The following is a 21,816-nucleotide window of genomic DNA, read 5'->3' as shown; positions in this document are numbered from 1 at the left end:
ATGTAAACATCTGTTTTAGAGAGAGTACATTGTAGACCAGAAGAGCATTCAACATAACTGAAAATGTGTAGAAGAAATGATATACTTGAACAACTCACTGGATCTAGAAAGTGGAGTAGGGTAGGATGTTCTGTAGGATTTTAGTACCATGAGAAAAAGAGGAATTTTGTTCTGTGGTCACAAAGATAGGGGATTGAAGCCATCACTGGAATAATGCCTTGAAACAATTACCAATATTTTAATATATTTTAGGGGCAGTACGAATAGGAATGATTGATGGGGAATGTATTGTTAATCCAACAAGAAAAGAAATGTCTTCAAGTACTTTAAATTTAGTGGTTGCTGGAGCACCTAAAAGTCAGATTGGTAAGTAGTTTAAGTACCACATTTGTTCTGGATTTTACTCATAAGTTCTTGATTCTTAAGAAATTTTTTTAAACTCTCTTGTATGTGTATTTTCAGTAGCAGTGAAAATTTTTGTTTTATGTCTGTCATATTTTAGCAGAGCCTTTGCTTCTTATCACATAATACTTAAAATTACAGAATGTTATGCAGAATGTTATGCAGTTAAAATATACAAAAATCTTTAGCCAGATAATTTCAGTAATTATTTTTAGACTAAGTTATTTTTAAACTAATAGCTTAATCTAAAAATAAAAGTTTTGAATCTGGTAACAAATTATTGTTTATTGGTTTAAATATTTTTATTTAAACAATTCAGCCATCGTGTAAAGCTTCCTTGATGTCCTCTAAGGACATCTAGTAAATGGAAAACCAGTAATAAAGTAGAAGAAATACACTAACAATGATTCACTTTCACTTATTCCCTGTAATAAAAATGTCATTAATTGCATGAATGAAAATTTTGGCCTTGTTCTAGTCTATGGAAGGAGAATAGACTTTAGCAGTTAGAATGACTTAGGTTTGAAACCTTCCTTTACAACTATAATAATTTGACTTTGAACATATTAGAAGCCTTATCCATTTATTCTGCTATGGAACTTTTGATGTCCTGGACTTTTTGATATTGCATCTTCTGATGTGGCAACTTTTTTATTTTATTTTATTTTTTTGGGTACTGCAGATTAAACTCAGGGGCACTCAGCCACTGAGCCACATCCCAGCCCTATTTTGTATTTTATTTAGAGACAGGGTCTCACTGAGTTGCTTAGCACCTCGCAGTTGCTAAAACTGGCTTTGAACTCAAGATCTTCCTGTCTCAGCCTCCCAAGCTGCTGGGATTACAGGCATGCACCACTGTGCCCGGCCTCTGATGTGGCAACATTTTAATGAAACATAAACTACTAAATTTTTAGTACTTTTTTTGTATAAATACATGAAGCACCTCATTTCCAGCTACTATTATGTTGGTCAGTAATGAAGTAGAACTAGGCACCGTATGATGGACAAAACACATAGGAATTGTATGCTATCCACATTATTAGTTTGTGTTGTTAAACCAAATAACAAGGCTTAAACAGGATGGAAATTTATTTTTCTCTCAGGTAAAAGAAATTTAGAGGTGGTGAGTCCGTGACAGTGATGGTGGCTCCATGTTGTCTTAAGAAATCCAGTCTCCTTCTGACTTTCTGCTCTGCTACCTTCAAGGTGTGGCCTCATCTTCATACTTAACAATCTTATTGCCAGAGCTCTTGCCAACTTATCTGACTATAGGCAGGAGGAAAAACAAAGAGTGGAATAGCAGAAAGCCATGTGACCCCTGATTGAGTCACCCTGCCTTATAAGGTGCTTTCCCAGACATCCCCACCCAGCAGTTTCTTTTACATCTCATTGGGCATAACTGTGGCACATCATTGATTGTAGAAAAGGCAAGGACATGTTTTTTGAATTTTAATTCCAGAGAGTGGGATTTATACCACCAGGAACTATAACAATGTAAAGAGCATATTCCAAATTTTAGGAAAGCCATGAGTAACAGATAATCCCTACATTATAAATGGGCATCTTGAAAAGAGCCTCCATGAAAGTACTTGTTAACTGTTTAAAGTTCGCTTGATCTGCATCTGAATTTTTTCTTTAAAGTTGCGTTTTTCATTTACTTTCAGTTAGTAAATTGATCCAGTTACTTCACAGGGTAGTATGAAGACAGAAGTCAAGGTTTGCAAAATGACAAGTAGAAATCTTTGTTTCTAGTAAGCATAAAGTTAATACCTGCAATTGTCATTAAGATTTAAAAAAAAAAAAACTCTGCTTCTAATTGTTATTATAATCCCAATCTACATTAGAGTTGATCCACTCTAATTTTAAGTAAACCTTGGAAGAATGAACAAAGGATCTTTGTGGCATCTATGGTGTGCTGTGGAAACACCATAAGCAGCATTTGAGCTGGCTGTTCTCACCTTTTGCTCCCTAGATGGAAGAATGAGACTCTAGATGCTAAGTGAACCTCAGAGGGTAGTTTTAAATAATTAGGAGAGGCTGAGGGTAATTTAGAACCAACCTGTAACTAGCTTCAAGAATTACCAACCTACATTTTTGACTTTCACACACTATTTCCATAAAGATATTCAGCAATCTTTCTGCTTTTGTAAAGTATACCAGATATGTATTTTGACCCCTTTTTCATGCATTATGATTAATACCACCATCATGAAACTTCTGGGATACAAATAATAATAATTGCTACCATTTCAGTACTAAAATATGTAGTAGTACAGATCTTTAACCAATATTCTGCACAATACCTTTTGGGTACTTGTTTTTTAAACTGGTACATTTGATATTATCATTCTGTGTGTGATAGGATATAACTCAGGAAAAAGTATAGCAACACCATGTTTTTAGATTCTGTGTCTCAAATTCAAAACTTTAGTTAATCCTACAATTCCTCCATCTTCAGTTACTAAAAATAGTTAATGGCTTAAAATAATCATTTTAACAAAGTTTTTAATTTAAATTTTTTGTGTATGTGGCAATGTTCAGTAGAATAGACTGAAATGAAGGAAATATTTCCTATCTGAGCAGATAGCTAATGAGTAGTTGCAAGGTGGCTAGAGTGACTGGGCAAACAAATTTTTTATTTTGTATAATTTCAATTAAGTGCAAATAGCCATATGTGACTAGTAGTTACCATGTTGAACAGCACAGGTATGTGGATCCAGAACTATCAGAAATTGTCCTTTAAAGCATTTTTTAAAAGGAATTGCTTTGGACCCCTAAAGCTCAGGAAATAATGCCAAGAGCTAATAAATGGGATGGCACCAAGTTAAAAAAGCTTCTGTACAGCAAAGGAAACAATTAGGATTGTGAAGATAGAACCCACAGAATAGAAGAAAATATTCGCTAGGTACTCTTTCAACAGAGGATTAATATCTAGATTATATAATCTAAACACCTCAAAAAAACTATACCAAAAAGTCAGATAACCCAATTAATAAATGGGTGAACGTATTAAACAGAACCTTCTCAAAATGGCCAACAAATACATGAAAAAATGTTCAATAGCATTAGCAATTAGGGAAATACAAACCAAAACTATGCTGAAATTTCATCTCTTACCAATCAGAATAACAGTCATCAAGCGTACAAACAGTTACAAATGCTAGACAGGATCTGGAGAAAAAAGAACACTTTACACTGTTGGTGGAACTCTAAATTAATACAATCTCTATGGCAACCAGTGTGGAAGCTCCTTAGAAGACTAGGCATTAAACCACCCCACCATATTATGACCCAGTTATACTACTTCCCAGTATTTATCATGAAGAGTTAAAAGTAATCTTACTGCAGTGATACATGCATACCCAATGTTCATAGCAGCACAATTCACAATAGCCAAATTATGGAACCAGCCTAGGTATCCATCAACAGATGAATGGGAAAAGAAAATATGGCATATATACACAATAGAGTTTTATTCAGCCATAAAGAAAAATGAAATTTTGGTATTTGCAGGAAAACTGTGGAACCAGAGACAATCATCTTAAGCAAAATAAGGTTAAGGGTTGTATGTTTTCGCTCAAACAGAAGCTAGAGAGGAAAAGAAAACAAAGGTGGGAGTGGATCTCCTATAAATCAAAGAGATCAGTTAAAGGAAAGGGACCGGGGTGAGAGGAAGGGAGAGAGGAGGGAAGTGCTGGGGAGGAATATTGGCCAAAATGTATTATTATTTTGTGAGCATGTACAAATATGTCATCACAAATCCCATTAATATATACAAGTATAATGCACCAATAAAAAATGGAAAAACAAAAAGATAGTACAGGGAAGTCAAAAAGGAATTGCTTTAAGGCTTAATTAGTGAAAACAAAATTTATTTGAAGAGTATTTTCCTTTGCAAATTTTATTTTTAAATAAATTTGTTGAGATATAACTTAAATATATTGAATGCATTATATTTTTTCTATCTCCAATTAAATTCTATGAAAGTGAGAGGATGTTTTAGAAGTACAGATGAGAAAAAGATGTAACCATCTCACTATCACGACATCAGAGGAAGCTTTTTCATGCCTGGAGTGAAGAATTTAAATCTTTCCCTGTCTGGCCCTTCCTGACTTGTAATACAGTTGTTTTAATTTTCCTCTACATTCACAACACTACGTCAGTCAGTGTTACTTTTTTTGCTTTTGCTTAAACCAACAAACATGATTTAGAAAACTCAAGAAAGCCTATTTATCCTTATTTTTGTTTGCCATGTTCTTTTTTCTTTTTTTTTTTTTAATATTTATTTTTTAGGTGTAGATGGACACAACATAATACTTTTATTTATATGTGGTGCTGAGGATCAAACCTGGCCCCCCGCCCCCCCTGCTAGGCGAGCTCTCTACCACTAAGCCACAATCCCAGCCCCTGACATGTTCTTTTTCTTCCCAACAGTCTGTGACTTGTTTTGTTCCCTTTCTGTTTAGAGAATTTCCTTTTATTACTTTTTTCTTAGGATAGGTCTGCTGGCACCAAATTTTCTTGGTTCTCATTTTTTTGAGAATCTTAATTTCCCCTCTTCCCAAAACTCAACTCCTAAATATTTTCACTGGGTATATGGTTCTGGGTTGCCAATTCTTTTCTTTCAGCACCTGTAAAATATGAACTACTTCCTTCTGGCCTCCATGGTTTCCGATGATGTTCTGCTAGTTGAATTGTTTTCACGTATAGAAGTTTGTGATGTCATTGTCTACCTTTCTTGGGTTTGCCTTGCTCAGAGTTTATTCGGCTTCTTTTTTTTTTTTTTTTTTTTTTAAGAGAGAGAGAGAGAGAATTTTAATATTTATTTTTTAGCTTTCGGCAGACACAATGTCTTTGTTTGTATGTGGTGCTGAGGATCGAACCCGGGCCGTGCGCATGCCAGGCGAGCGCACTACCACTTGAGCCACATCCCCAGCCCCATTATTCGGCTTCTTAAATCTCTAGGTTTATGAATGCCAGAGTTGGGGAGTTTTCAGCCATTTTTTTTTTCCAGTGCTTTTATTGAAAGGTCTTACCTCTTTCCTATTCTTCCATGACTCTGATAACACAAATGTATGATCTTTTCACGGGTTCTACTTGAATTAACTGATGAAATTCCTACATAGAAAGTACATAAAGATTTTGCCAGGTGCTATGGTGTACACCTGTAATCCCAGCAGCTTGGGAGGCTCAGGCAGGAGGATCTCTAGTTCAAAGCCAGCCTCAGCAGCTTAGCAAGGCCCTAAGCAACTCGGGAGACCCTGTCTCTAAATAAAATATAAAAACCACTGGGATGTGGCTCAGTGGTTGAGTGCCCCTGACTTCAATCCTGGGTAACTCTCCCCCCCCCCCCATAAAAAGAAAGAAAGTACATAAAGATTTTTTTTAATATCTTAAAAGCAATGATTTGGATAATAAATCTTAATGATAACATGATGTGGTTAAATATATGAGATATGTCTATGCATTTTCATGATCTTTGACTTTATACAAGTTGAAAGCCACCACAATTGATAACACTATTAGGTAGGAGGTTGTTTAGCTTTTCAGAATGCAAAGCCAGGCTGAATGGCAAATTTAAATACATCATAACATGATGGAAGCCCAACTTTAGAGTTGCATTGATTTTCCCACCTGTGGAAGAATTAGACAATGTGAGGAGTCAGGATTAAGTAGGAGGTCACTTCAAATAATTGTTAAACAGTAAACATTTATTGGTTACCTAGTATGTTGTATGTTTTTAAATTTAACTTAAAAAATGTACATTAAAAGTAAATGCTATTGTATACTTTGAAAGATTGAGTTTTGTTAACAAAGCTAATACTAAATTTACTAAGTTTTTTATTTTCTCCCCCCCCCCAGTAATGGGGATTGAATCCCCTTTAGTAATGAGGATTAAACACTGAGCCACATTCCCAGCTCTTTTTAATTTTTATTTTGAGATAGGGTCTTACTAAACTGCTCAGGGCCTTGATAACTTGTGGAGGCTGGCTTTGAACTTGTAAAGCTCCTGCCTCAGCCTCCTGAGTCAATGGGATTACAGGTGTGTACCACCATGCCCAGCTTCTGTTTGGGTTTGGATAGGAAATTCCTCATTAAATTTTAGGAGAATATAAACTTAAATGTCAAGACTTCTTTATTCATCTATTGTATATATTTTGGAAGTAGGTTGACTCTGAGGAAAGAAATTTTTTAAAAGTGTATATATCACCACAGAATGAAATTGATCTGTATTATTTGTCACATTATGGTACTTGAAATGCTGTATTGATCATTTCAATGACAATTATCATCTTTTGTTTTTGTTTTTCTTAGTCATGTTGGAAGCCTCTGCAGAGAACATTTTACAGCAAGACTTTTGCCATGCTATCAAAGTGGGAGTGAAACACACTCAACAAATAATTCAGGGCATCCAGCAGTTGGTGAAAGAAATTGGTGTTACCAAGAGGACACCTCAGAAGATATTTACCCCTTCACAAGAGATTGTGAAATATGTTCATAAGTAAGAACATCTGTACCACAAAATATCAGATTGTCACCAGATGTAATCTCCTTTAAGGAAAAAATTTGCATATATTACTTCAGAAATAACACTTTTCTGATTTAAATATTGATCCTCTAAATTCCTGTCCAATGTCTAAAACAGGAAAAACCCATGCTCTTCCAGGAGAAATCTTAAATGTGGGAGAGACACTTCTTGATCAAGATATACAAAATTCCTGTATCTCTCTGTGCCCAGACAGGAAAAAGAGAATAAGCATAGATATTTGAATATCTAGGAAATTGTTGAATTTCTCAAAAAGAAATCAAGTATAAACTACCACTATTTGCCTAGTATTTAGAACAGTGCCTGGCACACATGAATAAGTCTCAGGTGGAATTAATTTAAAAATTAAAGACAAAGGGGGGGGGGGCATAGTACATTTATAAGTGATTTGCCTTGAAAGGTAAAGATATTTGGGTTCCCATATCATAAGTAGTAGACAGATTAGCAGTGATAAATAATAGTATGTCCATATTTTTTTTAATTCTTTATGAAATGTTTATAAATAATTTATAGTTTACTAAGTATTTGTTTCACTAATAATAGAAATTGACTCTTGTTTCAAATATTATGCTAACATTTATTTTCTATTTTAAAAAGACTTGCCATGGAGAAACTCTATGCAGTTTTTACAAATTATGAACATGATAAAGTAGGTATACCTGAAGTTTGTCTTGTATAATTGTTCCAGTATTATATTTTTGTCGTAACTCATGTAGTTTTGTTTATGAATTGTCCTATTTTTATTAAAAATCTCAAGCCAAAAGTCTTGGTAAAAGCTTACCTGTCTGCTTCTCCATTCTTCTATTATTAATTAATATAACTTTTAGGGAAGTCTGCAAATACATTTGAATGAAAAACAAATAGTATTTCTTAAAAATCAATGACAAGTTCTAATCTCTTAAAGAATATTGTCATTAGAAAAATATGAGTACCCTTACAATATAAAAATAGAAATGTTGTTATCATGTTTTATATAGTAACTGAACCTTAACTTTCTTTTAGATTTCCAGAGATGAAGCTGTTAACAAGATAAGATTAGATACAGAGGAACAACTAAAGGGTGAATTCTGTTTTTTCAATTGGAAAAAAATTGAAGGAAATAATAGTTTTGGGTTTTTTTTTCAGTCATTGGTAAAAATTTCTCAGAAAAAATCAGTTATTCTCATTGCTCCTTGGTTTTATCTTAAGTAAATTAGTGATAATGAAACATCACAGGGTTAAACTAATTTCTATAAATATAGCTAACACAACAATTAATACATAGTAAATATTGAATGTGAAATGTTTGTATCTTTTCTGTCTCATATTTTTCCTCTAAAATGGATAGCATTGCGTCCTGTCATTTGAAACCCTAAAATATAGCTTTTAAAATTCCTATTTGATTGATCTGTGAAACTGCAGTACCAGTAATACCTGGTCTATGAAGATTAAATGAGTAAATCATTTACATTTGTACCTGGCACATAGTCAATCTCATATAAACTGAATACAAAGGAAGTGTGAGAGTTCTTGTTAATTTTTTCACTGACATTCTCTCACAAGAGTGTTTATCTTATTTTAAAACTCTGCTATTAGCTATGATATTAATGCCATTATCTGTATTAATCACTGAAATGCTTAGTCTTTTGTCACTACATTTCATCTTGTTTTTAAGAATGAAAAGCTGTATAATTCATGTTATCTTATTTAAAAAGAAAAGTTTTATGTTTTTTTTTGTATTATATGTCATTTTCTGAATTGGTAGTATAACATTGTAAGTATTTTGTTATTTATTGTTTCCATGTTCAACCCAGTTAAAGCATAAAAATTCATATTGAAGTATAATATTAAAAGTTATTCTTGCCTGATGAGATAGGATACTTAATATATTATCTCTTTTTTTTGTTGCCATTTCTTATGTTCAGTTTACTTTAAAGTTATACATCTATTTAGTAAATCAAAGACTTGAGAGAACAGTACCTAATATTTGGTATAGCCAGAAATGGCAGTGCACACCTATAATCCCAACTACTTGAAAGGCTGAGGCAAGAGGATCATGAGTTTGAACCCAGCCTGGGCAACATCTCAAAAAAAGAGAGAGGGCTAGGGTTGTGGCTCAGCGGTAGAGCACTCTCCTAGCATGTACAAGACGCTGGGTTCGATTCTCAGCACCACATAAAAATAAACAAATAAAGGTATTGTGCCCAACTGTAACTAGAAAAATATTTTTTAAAAAAAAGAGACGGAAGGAGAGACAAGGAAATTAATGAAGTAAAATAACAACATTTAAAAGCATAAACCATTGAGGCAGACAGATCTGTATTCAGGTCACAGCTGTAATAGTTATGTCTGTGTTATCTCAGGCAGTTTACTTCCTCAAGCCTTAGCTTTTTCTTCTGTAAAAGGGGATAATAATAAATTTACCTCATAAATTGTTATGCAGATTAAAGGCATTTTTAAAAAGCAACTTGTGAAATGTCTATATGAAAGTACTTGGTAATGTTAACTGAAAAACTTGTTTGGAATTTGTAATATATAAAGAAAATTATTTCTTAATTAGATTTAAGTAAAAGTTCTCAAGGCAAAAAAAGAGTGAGGGTGACTACTCTTAATATTGTCAGTTAAACCTTTTAACAATATGGTTGACTCGGTGTATCAGGTGACGTGATATAAGCTAACTAAGTTCCCAATCACAATACGTTTAAGGGATTAATATTTGGTGTGTCTCACTTGCTGGAGAACATTTGATTTATCTACTTTTGTTTGCCTGAGGACCAAATACTCAGTCAACCCCCTTGGCTTACTCCCTTAATAATTGATTTGATTCTGTGAACTTTGGAGAAATCAGCCTTTCAGAAAAGAAAACCTTTGTTTTGATTTCTTTCTTTTTTTTTTCCTCCAGAAACATTTCCAGACGTCGATCCATATGAAATAATAGAATCCTTCAATGTTGTTGCAAAGGAGGTTTTCAGAAATATTATTTTGACTGAATACAAAAGGTAAACATACTCTCTTGATAGAAGAGAAGTATGTATTGTTTCTGCAAGTTACCTTGAAAGTGGTTGTTTACTCAAAGGAAGGAACTGATTTTTAAGTGGAAAGTAAAGAAAATAGTTATTGTGTAAATTGTATCAAAGAAAGAATATGTGGATATGTGACTCTCTTGGACCTTGTGTGTCGAGCCATACTTCACAGCCTTGCCTGAACATCACAGTTACCTGCAGATGTGCAGTAACAGTACTAACAATACAGTTACATAGGCCACAACCCCAGATGTTTTGATTCAGTGGGATTTAGGATGGAGCCCAGGTATTTGTATTGTTTTTTAAAGATCCACAGGGTTTTATGATATGCAGCTGGAGTTGAACTTCTTGGTAGAGATAAAGAAATGTTATGTGATTTTTCTGACTTCCAACACAGCTTTACTACTTATTTTATTTATGACTATAGGTGTGATGGACGCGATTTGACTTCACTTAGGAATATAAGTTGTGAGGTAGATATGTTTAAAACTCTTCATGGATCAGCATTATTTCAAAGGGGACAAACACAGGTAATACATGTTTTAAAAAACTACATGCTGAATTAGGAATGTTTAGTTAGATCTAGAAGTACATTTTATAGATGCTATAATTTTCATTATATGGAATATATTCAGATTAATGTCGAATTTTTTAAAATATGATTTTAGCAGGTTTTTTGTTTTATTTTGGTTTGGTTTGGTTTTCTATATTAAAAATTGAACCCTGGGGCACTTTACCATTGAGCTATATCCCAGCCTTTTTTATTTTTTATTTTGAGACAGGATATCACTAAGTTGCTAAAGCTGGCATGTACTTGCAATCCTCCTGCCTCGGCCTGCCAGATTACTGGGATTACTGGCCATGTGTATGCCACTGTACCTGGCTTAAGAGTTTTTTGAGGTATCATTTCTATCCTGTAAATTATATATGTTTTAAGTGTATGATTGCCTAAGTTTTTAGATTGCCATAGTCAAGATGATGAACATAGCAATCACACCCAAAAGTTTCTTGCCTGTTTTTAATCCCTTCTTCCTGCTTCCTCTATACAACTGCTGATCTTTTGTTACTATAGTTGACATGTTGTAAATTATTAGGTATTTTTATTATATTTTTATTTTAAGTGCACAAAATTGAGTTACTCATACTCCTCAGTTTATGGCATGTTATTGTTTGGGGTCTGATCATGGCCCTCATTTGTTTTCTCCATTAGCCTTCACCTCAGCCCCATTCTTTTTCTTTACATAGATATTCCCTTGTATTTCACCTAATTTGCCAGCAGTTAATTTATTTAAACCAACACATGTACCCATTGTTCTGTGTATGGTATTATGCCATCTACCTCTTTCTTAAAAATTATTCACATTAGTAACTAATTTTACCAGTCAGAAAGGTATTAAAAAGTAGCATCATGATGTTTTAATTTGTATTTCCCTGTTTACTAGTAAGACTCGGAATCTCAATATAATAACCAATGAACATGGTCACTGTGTAAACCATACCCTGGGAGACTGTGCACCTCAAGTGCACTGTCCCTAAAGTTGTAAAATGTGGTGCCCTTGCTTCAGGTGTGCTGTTTTGTGAATTTCCTGTCCTTGGCCTTTGACCAAATTTTTTTTTCTATTTTTAATATGGCCTATATTTTACCTTCTATTTTGCAGTAATCTCTTTTGTGTTTTAAACATTAATCCATTCTAGAAACAAACCAAACTTTATGTAGATGTTCTTTGTTGTTTGCTTTTTAACTTTGCTTGATTCTCTACATGTAGAAAAAAACCTGAAATTTTTAGTTTTGATGTAGTTAATCTTTGTCATTTTCACTTTCAAAGTCTTATTAAAGAATCGTTTCTTGTTGGGAGCCCTGGTGCCTACCTATAATCCCAGTGACTTGGGAGGCTCAAGTAGGAGGATCACAAGTTCAAGGCCAGCCTAGGCAACTTAGTAAGACCCTGTCTCAAAATTTTAAAAAAGGACTGGAGATCTAGTTACTGGTCAGTGGTAAAGCACCCCTGGGTTCAATACCTAGTACTGCAAAAAGAAAAAAGAATCATAAACTATGTTCTGTCCTATTATTTTGTGAATTTCCTGGGCCAGTGTCAAAGTATTTTAATTATAATGGTCTTGGAGTTTATACAAATGTCTTAAGCAAATCTTGCCTTTTTTGCTTCCTCCTCCCTCAAAATTGTCTTAAGCTATTCAAGCAGATTTGTTCCTTCGATTGAATTTTGAATTATATCACATTCTCAAAAGAAAAAAAAAGTCCTTGGGTTTTTTATTGGAATTACACTGAATTTAACCTGTTAATTCAAGAGAAATGACATTTTTACAATTCAAATCATTCTTAATTCAAGTTTTCTTTTATGCTCTTTAATAACATTTTTAAAGTATCTCTAGTATTATTCATTCTTCTGTTATTTATTCTGATAGTCTGCCTTTTAACTGGATACTTATCCAATCTGTGTTTAGTTTAATTATGATATGATTGAATTTATGTAATTCAGTAGTAAAGGACCTGTAGGCTAAATCCCCAGTATCGAAAAAGAAAGAACTCATTTAAATCCCTGTTTCTTACATGTTATTTATTGTTTTCAAATGGGTACATTCAAGATTTGTTCTTTGTCTTTGGTTTTTAGCAGTATGACCATGCAAAATTTTCTTTGGATTTATCTTGCTTAGAATTTTAAGCTTGAATTCATAAATTTTTATCTTTTTTTTTTTTTTGTCAAGTTTGAAATATTTCAACTACTATTTTTTTCTTCCTTATTCTCTTTTTCTCTCCTTCTGGGATTACGTATACACTATGATGGTCTGTTTGATATTATACCATAGGTCCCTGAGAATGTGTATTTTTCCCCTTTTTCAAATTGGGCTTTTTTTTTTTTTTCTTGTGGGAATGGTAGTAGGGATGGAAATCGGGGTCTTGCACATATGAGGCAAGTGCTCTACCACTAGCTACACCCCTAGCCACTTGGGCAGTTTCTATTAATCTATCTTCATTTTCATTGACTTTTCATCTCCTTTCAATTATGAAGTAATATATTTTTCAGTTCTAGAATTTTTGGTTTTTGTTTTGTTTTGCTTTGTTTTGTACCAGGGATTGTACCTAGAGGCACTTAATCACTAAGCCACATCCCCAGCCTGTATTTTTTTTTTAATTTATTTTTTTTATTTTTTAATTTGAGACAGGGTCTTGCTAAGTTGCTTAGGGCCTTACTAAGTTGATGAGACTCGCTTTGAAGTTTTGATTCTCTTGCCTTATCCTCCCAAGCCTCTGGGATTACAGGCATGTACCACCGTGCCCAACTTCTGTTAATTCTTTATGTCCTTCAGTATAATTATTAGAGCTGTTGAAAGTCTTTTATCAATCTCCTGTTTTGTTGTTGGTGATGGTGGTGTTGTTTTTTGTGTTTTGTTTTTTGTTGTTGTTTTGTTTTTTTTTTGGTTTTTTGATACTAGGGGTGAAACCCAGGGGCACTTTACTACTGAGCTACGTCCTCAGCCCCTTTTATTTTTTGAGACAGGGTCTCACTAAATTTCCTCCACTAGCCCTGAACTTGTGATCCTTCTGCTCCTTAAGAGGCTGGGATTATAGATATGTACCCTTACACCTGCCCTACACCTGCCCTGCTAATCTAACATCTTAACTAAAATCAGTCTCTATTCTGTATCTTTTGTCTTGAGATTGGGCCTTGTTTCCTGTTTCTTTAGAATGTATCCTGAAGCTGTGAATGATGAATTGTAGCATTTCTGAATTATGTTATATCCCTCCAAAGAAGATTGACTTTTTTTTTTTTTTTTTTAATCAGTCTGTTTCATTGATTGCAGCTTTGTTGAGGCTTCTTTGGACTAGTACATAGTTTTTTTTTTCTATTTTACTATGTTTCTATTCTTCCTAGTTTTTTTTTTATTGTTGGTCAGTTGGTCGTTCAAAACATTGCATAGTTCTTGATATATCATATTTCACAGTTTGATTCAAGTGGGTTATAAACTCCCATTTTTACCCCATATACAGATTGCTGAATCACATCAGTTACACTTCCATTGATTTACACATTGCCATAATATTTCTTCTTTCTTCTTCCTTCTTCCTCCCTAACATGCCTAAGTTGTGTGTTTTATATATGTAGTCTATATGATGATGTTAGACCTTTGGATTATTCAGTTTTACATACAGTTTGAATATACAGAGAATGAATAAGTATTTACTATATTAAGTGTCATGGCCAGTATTGTGTAGAATGTATTTATTACCTTTTTTTTGAAAGAGTTAATTGGGTTCTTCACTTTTATTTTTGAGCTAAGGGTGTAGCTCAGCAGTAGAGGATGCACAAAGACCCTCCAAAACACAAAATGTGTATTTTTGTTGTTGTTTTTATCTTTGTCATTAGTGCATTAAAGCCCAAGAAATTTTTCCTTCTTTTTTAGGTGCTTTGTACTGTTACATTTGATTCATTAGAATCTAGTATTAAATCAGACCGAATTATAACAGCAATAAAGTAAGTTATGTTTTTCCAATGTTATTTTGTGATGTTCCTATAAAGAATTAAAGCTCATGTGTTATATTATTAGTCATTATTACTTTTTTAACCAGTATCTCTGTACTTTATTCTGTTTATAAAGTCAGAATTTCAAGGAATTTGTATGTGCATGTGTTGTATTTTCTTCTAAATTATTGGATTTGAACACGTAATTGGAACAAATTTAATTATTTAATGTGAATACATTTAGATTATTCTCTTCCTCTTGAATCATTCCTCAGACTGATTTTCTAGGTAATTTTGAATGGATTAGTTTTCTATTTTAAATTAGAGAACAAATAAATTGTCAAAAGCCCCAGTTGCTGAGAATAATCTGGAGGCTGTTAATGAAAAATGTAATCCAAGCCACATTGTGATTTTGTGTTCAGAAATACTGGCTCTCCTCCTGTTTCTAAAATATCAGTAGTAAAATCACGTCAGTCACCATTAGATGATCTAGCCCTACAGCACCACCACCTCAGAGTCCTGGAACTACTTTCTTTCCTCATTGGCTAATAGGGAAAGCCTGCTTCCCTGCTTTCCTCTTCTTACTGCCCTACTAACAAGGATAATCTCTGATATTTCAGGAATTACTCTAGTTTGGGTTTTTTTGTTTTTTTTTTGTATCTGACAAAAATTATATATAAGGCTGGAATGTTCATCCTAATAATTTGTCTATATTTTATCAAATATTTGAGCCCAAACTGGGTTGCCCTGCACTTTTTCATTTTTGACTCCTTTCTCTTTTCTATATATTCAAGTCTTACATCTATAATTGTGTAAATGAGGGAACACACATCAGTCATCCATCTGGCCTTTGGTTTCCTTTTTTTGGTAAAATGCAAGTAAAATGGGCCAGTGATTTCTATACACAGATGAGTGTGTTTTGCTTACTCTGCGCAAAGTGGGCATCATCTGTTCTTTGACCCTACTATGTGACTATTCATAATAAACCCAGTTTCCTACCTCCAGGAATTGTTTCTTCTCATCCTTATTTTTTTTTTTTTTTACCATTTTTCTAGATATTTTGTCAGTAGTTGTTTTTCCCAACCCTGAAAAGATGTTTATGTTTGCCTGACAGATCTTCTGGTTGTTGTGTTGTATCATTTTAGTTACCAATTTTCATTTCACAGGGTGACTAAGAAGAGAAAGATTATAATTCTGAGATTGAACTATTGTGTTTATAACATTTAATATTCTCTCAATTGTTACTAATGTTTAAAAATATATGTCTTCTTCCATACAATTCAAACCTAATATTTAAGGGTATTTGAAGCAAAATCGTTTTCCTGAGTACTTGTAGAATTGATTCATAAGTCACAGGGAAAAAAATACCGTCTCTCAAATACTTGAGAGTCTGAGGCAGGAGGGTCTCTTGAGCCCTGGAAGTTCACAACCCACCTGGACAACATAGCAGGACCCCATCTCAAAAGAAGAAGAAAAAAATATGTATATATTTTATACACACATACACTTATATATCCTCTCTCATTCATCTAATTCTTCATGTTTTCTGTTTCAACCAACTCTCATTAATATCCAGGTTTTGTTCAAATGCTCTTAAATCTTTTTTTTTTAGTTGTCTATTGAAATAAATTTATTGAAATTTATTTAATGAAATAAATTTATCCTTATAATGTTTTTAATATTAAGCTTTTTGTTTATAGTGGGATAAAAGACAAAAATTTCATGCTGCACTATGAGGTAAGGTGAATTTTTTCCCCAACATTAATTGTGGAAAATTTCTAGGATACAGCACCATTGAAAGAATTTTGCAATGAATTTTCTTATCTTTACTACCTAAATTATCCCATTAACATTTTATCATACATTTGTTAAGTTAATTTAGGGGCTATTGTTTTACTGCATACAGAAGAGATTTAGAGAGATAGTACAGTAACTTCTTATTCTAAGTCATAAATAAAAGTGAAAGTATATTATTAGACAGTGCTGTTTTAGGTAAGAGAGTTATACTTAACGTGTGTCAAACAAAAGTGGAGCATTTCAAATTTGATTTAAAAAATCACCCAATCCCATTAGCTCATTTAAATGTTCATGTTTACTTAGTTGATTAGTAAATGATCTAAGGTAATTAACATTGTTCTTTATATGAAGTCATTATATATGATTAAGTTTGTGATTGATCTTTACAACTAATTCTAAGGGACTAGATATAAAATATAATTCTTTGATTTTATTACTTGAGGTATATACTATGGGAAGCTAGTATAAAGTAATAAGTTACTTCACTTTTGGATAACACTGTTGACTGCCTAGAATCCCAATTTTTCACATTAGGCAAACCTGCTATAATCAATAGAGAACATATTATAGCCGGGCAAAGTGACCCGTAAATGTAATCCCAGCAACTCAGGAGGCTGAGATAGGAGGATTGTAAATTCAAGGCCAGCCTCAGCAATTTAGCAAGACCCTGTCTTTTTTTTTTGTACTGGGAATTGAACCCAGGGATGCTCTACCACTAAGCCCCATCCCCAACCCTTTTTATTTTTTATTTTGTTACAGGGTCTAAACCTCCTGAGTTGCTGAGATTATAGGCATATGCCACTGTGCTCTACTGAGACCTTGTCATAAAATAAAGAAGGACTGGGGATATAATTCAGTGGTGGAGTACCCCTGGGTTCAATCCCCAGTAATAAAAATACAGAATATATTATATAGAAAGTATTTGCTGCAAATAGCAATGAACCAGGAGATTATCACTGTTCTGAATCCCTTAAAAATACACTGTTCTAGATATATCCAGAAGCTACAGAAAACCAGAGAGGAATTATAATTGAATAAAGCACATCCTTTGTCATTAACTAGTGAGCATGTGATAATCTAGAAAGGACAGTTGTGGAAAATGCATCTCTGGTTTGCAACTGTGGAACAGGGTGAAAGGGGAAGCCAGAAAAGAAATGGGCTATTATTGCCATATTATTCCATTTTTAAGACCCTCTGTAAACCATATAAAACAGAAGATGACTTAGTGAGTTTTTATAAGGCAAACACCCTTTTAACAACCACTCAAGTCAAGGAATATATGACCAGCCACCTCCGAATCTTCCCCATGTTTTTCATCCCAGTCTCAACAACCATTTTCCCCTAAAAGTACCAACTGTCCTCCTGAGTTTTATTTTTTTATTTCTATTTTTTTTAAAGAGAGAGAGAGGAATAGAATTTTTTTAATATTTATTTTTTAGTTTTCGGCAGACACATCTTTGTTTGTATGTGGTGCTGAGGATCGAACCCGGGCCACACGCATGCCAGGCGAGCGTGCTACCGCTTGAGCCACATCCCCAGCCCCTTCTCCCAAGTTTTATAGTAACCATTTCTTTACATTTTCAGTGTATATCCATAGATACTTTAGACTTGTCAATTTTTCTTATATGTGATATTTCTTTAAGTCTTTTAATCTGTGCATTTCTACTCTCCATCACTTTCTTTACAATTTATCTACTAAAGTCCAGAGCCATTTGATCTAGGCATTGTTGATTGCACACTCATGGTATATATCAGCATATTCCTCTCTCTCCTCTATTTCCTGCAAGTTGACTGTTAGATCCAGGGGTTTGATTCGATTCTTGAATTATTGCTGTTTTGTTTCATTTTAAGACAGAGTCTCAGTAAGTTGCTTAGGGCCTCCTTTAGTTGCTGAGGCTGGCCTTGAACTTAGAATCCTCCTGCCTTAGCCTCCCTATTAATCCTTTTAAAAATTTTTGTTAAACTGGAATTTCAGATTTTTATGGGGCAGCTTCAATTTTTAAATGATCAACTAATTTGTATACCTTGCAGATAACATTTCTATCAAAACAAAACAGTTTATAACCTCTGGGTAAAATAAAACCCTTATCAAAGTGATATTTATTTCCTCAATGTGTACTTCTTAAATATATATATTTTATTATTATTACAAAAAGATACTTTGTTATTGTAGTATTAAACAGTATGGAAATTTATGTTGTCTATAATCATTCACTTCCTAGAACATAATTTACACACTACAAATGGCTACTTTTAGCAGTTTATTTTAGATTTATACCTGACATGTTCTGGCATAAGTGAACCTACTTTTGTTTTAAAAAAATTGAGATTTTACTGTTTTGTACTTTGTTTTATTCATTTGGTAATGTATCTTGAGCATCTTTCCATGTTGTTTATATATGTATGTTTTCTTTGAAGTTTCCTCCTTATGCAACTAATGAAATTGGCAAAGTCACTGGCATAAATAGAAGAGAGCTTGGGCATGGTGAGTATAATCTATAAACTTTTATGGTGTTTTTACAGAGACGTTTTAGTACACTTTTGCCTATTGTTTTTAATATATTTTTTACTTACTGTTTTTTATTCTAACTTAGGTGCTCTTGCTGAGAAAGCTTTGTATCCTGTTATTCCCAAAGATTTTCCTTTTACCATAAGAGTGACATCTGAAGTCTTAGAGTCGAACGGTATGTATTATTTTTTCCCTAGTGGAAAAGACCAGATTCCTTGTTATAAACTTTTCAAAAGTAATGTTACAAGATGTTTATTACTACAGGGCCCAAACCTATTGCATGAAAAACTGTGTTTGGTTGATCATAAACGTGAGCCTATTATTTGTTTTGAGTCTCTGTTCTAAGCTAATGAACTCTTTGTAAATCAGTATAAGACAAGTATTTTTCTTTTTGTATCTGTTATAATCGATCCAATATGGGTCATTTGTTCATTTTTGACAAAACATAGAACAAGGCCAGCTTAGAAAGAAATGGGGCAAAAATACAGTGATTCATTAGACAGGGAACACTAAGTAGCCACACATGGCTAACACCTACTATATTGGGCCATGTAACTCTGTAGTTGGTGGCTTAGGAATTTATTTTAATTGTCTATGGACCTTTATTTTATTTATTTATATGTGATACTGAGAATCAAACCCAGTGCTTCACACATGCTAGGCAAGCACTCTACCACTGAGCTACAATCCCACCCCAAGAACTTGATTTTAACCACTTCTGAAAACTAGGAAGAAGCTGAGTGCCATGGTGCATGCCTGTAATCAGGCTGAACCAGGAGGATCCTGAGTTCAAAGCCAGCCTTAGCAACTTAGGGCGGCCCTAAGTAACTTAGCAAGACCTTATCTCACAATTTTAAAAGAAAAAAAATTTTTTTAAAGATCTGGGATGTAGCTCAGAGATTAACTGTCCCTGGGATCAATTCCTGGTACCAAAAAAAAAAAAAAAAAAAAAAAGTAGGATGAAAAGGCTATTGAATATTTTTAAAGAAATTATTGAAGTACACATGCCTGTAATTCCAGCAACTGAAGAGGCTGACGCAGGAGGGTCATAGTTCAAGGCTAGCCTTAGCAACTTAGTGAGGCGAAGGACTGAGGATGTGGTTCACTGGTTGAGTGCCTCCAAGGTTCAATTCTCAGTACCAAAAAAAACAAGAAAAAGCAATAAAGATATCATTGATGTAACAATATTCTACATTTTTTAAAAAATCAGTATATTATAAAGCATGTCTTTTTTTGTTTTGATAGGGTCATCTTCTATGGCATCTGCATGTGGAGGAAGTTTGGCATTAATGGATGCAGGTAAAAGAATTGTGTCTCAAAATTGCTACTACTTTATACATAATTTGATTAGCATAAAATATAAGAATTCTTTAAAACTGGATTTTAGTAAGACTTGAAGTCAGATTATAGATTACCAAGCCAGGCCAAAAGTAAGATAGTAGCAAAAGTAATCCTTCAAATATCTAGATATTTTTTGGAATTCTTATTTTTAGATAAAAGCAATACACTGAGAATTACTTGTCTTAGTGACTGTATTAGTCAAGGTTCTCTAGAGGAGCCAAATCAACAGGAAGTATAATGATAAAAAGGGGACTTATTAGGTTGGCTTAAGGGACCAGAAGCTGGATAGTTCAAAATGGCTATCTACAGGCTGGAGAGCTGGAAGAACCAGTAGCAGCACATACTAAGAGGCTAATACCCCAGAACAAGAGGGATCAACAGTGCTACCCTAATACAAGACAGAAGGCTTCTGGAGAATCACTGGCAGAGTCTGCTTTGGAAGAGTGAAGAAGTGAGAGTCTGATATCCTCAGATAATTACAGCATTGATCAAGAACCTGCTCAAGGAGAATGGAGCTTTCGTCTGCTGCTGCTTCCTTGTTCTTCCAACTTTTATTCCATCCAAGTCGTCATCCTATTAGATGGTGCTGCCCATGCTCAGGAAGAATCTCCATTTCATTTGGCTATCCCAAATACCAATCATTCCTGGACACCCCCTCATTGACACCCCTTGAGCCTTTTAATCCTCAGCATCTCTTAATCCAATCAAGTTGACTATTCAATTGACCATTACAGTGACCCAGAGAATTTTCTTACCTTCCAAAAAGTAGAGCCCCAGAATTGATTCCAACCACCAGAGAAGTTTTTGATTAGTAACAGAAGGATTAGGGCCCTTTAGAGAAAGTCATCATGTAACCTTTGAGATTTTGCTATTCCAAAAGTGTACATAGAATTTTAGGAAGATAGAATGTGAGTGGTTCATCCTGGGTCTGAAATACTAGAAGAGAAAAAGTTGGCATGTTATGCTCTCAAAACTAGTTATCAGTTTCTACCATATAGGTATCACTGATGTTATTTAAGAAGAAAGGGGGGCTGGGGATGTATGTAGCTCAGCAGTAGAGTACTCACCTACTATGCACAAGGCCCTAAATTTAGTTCCCAGTACCGGGGGGAAAAAAAAGAAAAAGAAAAGGAATCTAAAGAGGCTACAAAGGAATTCTCTAATAATTTCACACATTTACAGTATATATGTGAAAGGTGGAAAGGAAGACAACCAAAGGTGAAATGAAATAGTATGGATATATAATAGAAATATTTCAGAAAAATTAAAACTTGGATCAGGCTAAACAAAAGAAAAAATGCTTAAGGAATTTTTTCTAGTTGTGTTCACTGAAGGAAAATGTAATATACAGATGGGTGGTAATAGTCTGCTACTGGTTTTCATCTTCATGTATGCATTCAACAAATCTGTGTGCTGTGAGCCAAGCACTGATCTAAGCTCTTGGGACATGGTTATTAATAAAATAGCCCTTGTTTGTATGGAGCTTGCATGTCTCATCCAAATATTATATTGGAAAACAGAAAAACTTCTGAAAAAGATTAATCAAAAGATAAAATAAGAGACGTCATGCTTGGCATGGTGGCATATATCTGTAATCCCAGCTACACTGGAGGCCAAGGCATAGGGATCACAAGTTTGAGGCTAGTCTTGGCAACTTAGACCATTTCTAAAAATAAAATTTTAAAAAGGACTGGGAATGTAGCTCAGTGATAGAACCCCTGTGTTTAAGCTCTAATT

General features: G+C 33.9%; 1 protein-coding gene across 1 annotated transcript in view; it reads left to right on the top strand.

Moving 5' to 3' along the window:
• Pnpt1 (polyribonucleotide nucleotidyltransferase 1) overlaps positions 1 to 21,816 on the top strand; it is a 45,244-nt gene that overhangs the window by 10,645 nt on the left and 12,783 nt on the right. The window contains exons 8-18 of the mRNA XM_026399891.2: positions 253 to 366; positions 6,718 to 6,904; positions 7,547 to 7,598; positions 7,952 to 8,009; positions 9,831 to 9,927; positions 10,379 to 10,481; positions 14,374 to 14,444; positions 16,133 to 16,169; positions 18,648 to 18,714; positions 18,824 to 18,913; positions 19,984 to 20,037. Coding sequence (XP_026255676.1) covers positions 253 to 366; positions 6,718 to 6,904; positions 7,547 to 7,598; positions 7,952 to 8,009; positions 9,831 to 9,927; positions 10,379 to 10,481; positions 14,374 to 14,444; positions 16,133 to 16,169; positions 18,648 to 18,714; positions 18,824 to 18,913; positions 19,984 to 20,037 — 930 coding nt within the window. The remainder of the gene's footprint in view (positions 1 to 252; positions 367 to 6,717; positions 6,905 to 7,546; positions 7,599 to 7,951; positions 8,010 to 9,830; positions 9,928 to 10,378; positions 10,482 to 14,373; positions 14,445 to 16,132; positions 16,170 to 18,647; positions 18,715 to 18,823; positions 18,914 to 19,983; positions 20,038 to 21,816) is intronic.

This window comes from Urocitellus parryii, chromosome 12 (genome assembly GCF_045843805.1).
Source record: "Urocitellus parryii isolate mUroPar1 chromosome 12, mUroPar1.hap1, whole genome shotgun sequence".
In the NCBI taxonomy this organism is placed as follows: Eukaryota; Metazoa; Chordata; class Mammalia; order Rodentia; family Sciuridae; genus Urocitellus; species Urocitellus parryii.
This window is presented reverse-complemented; position numbering and strand designations above follow the sequence as displayed.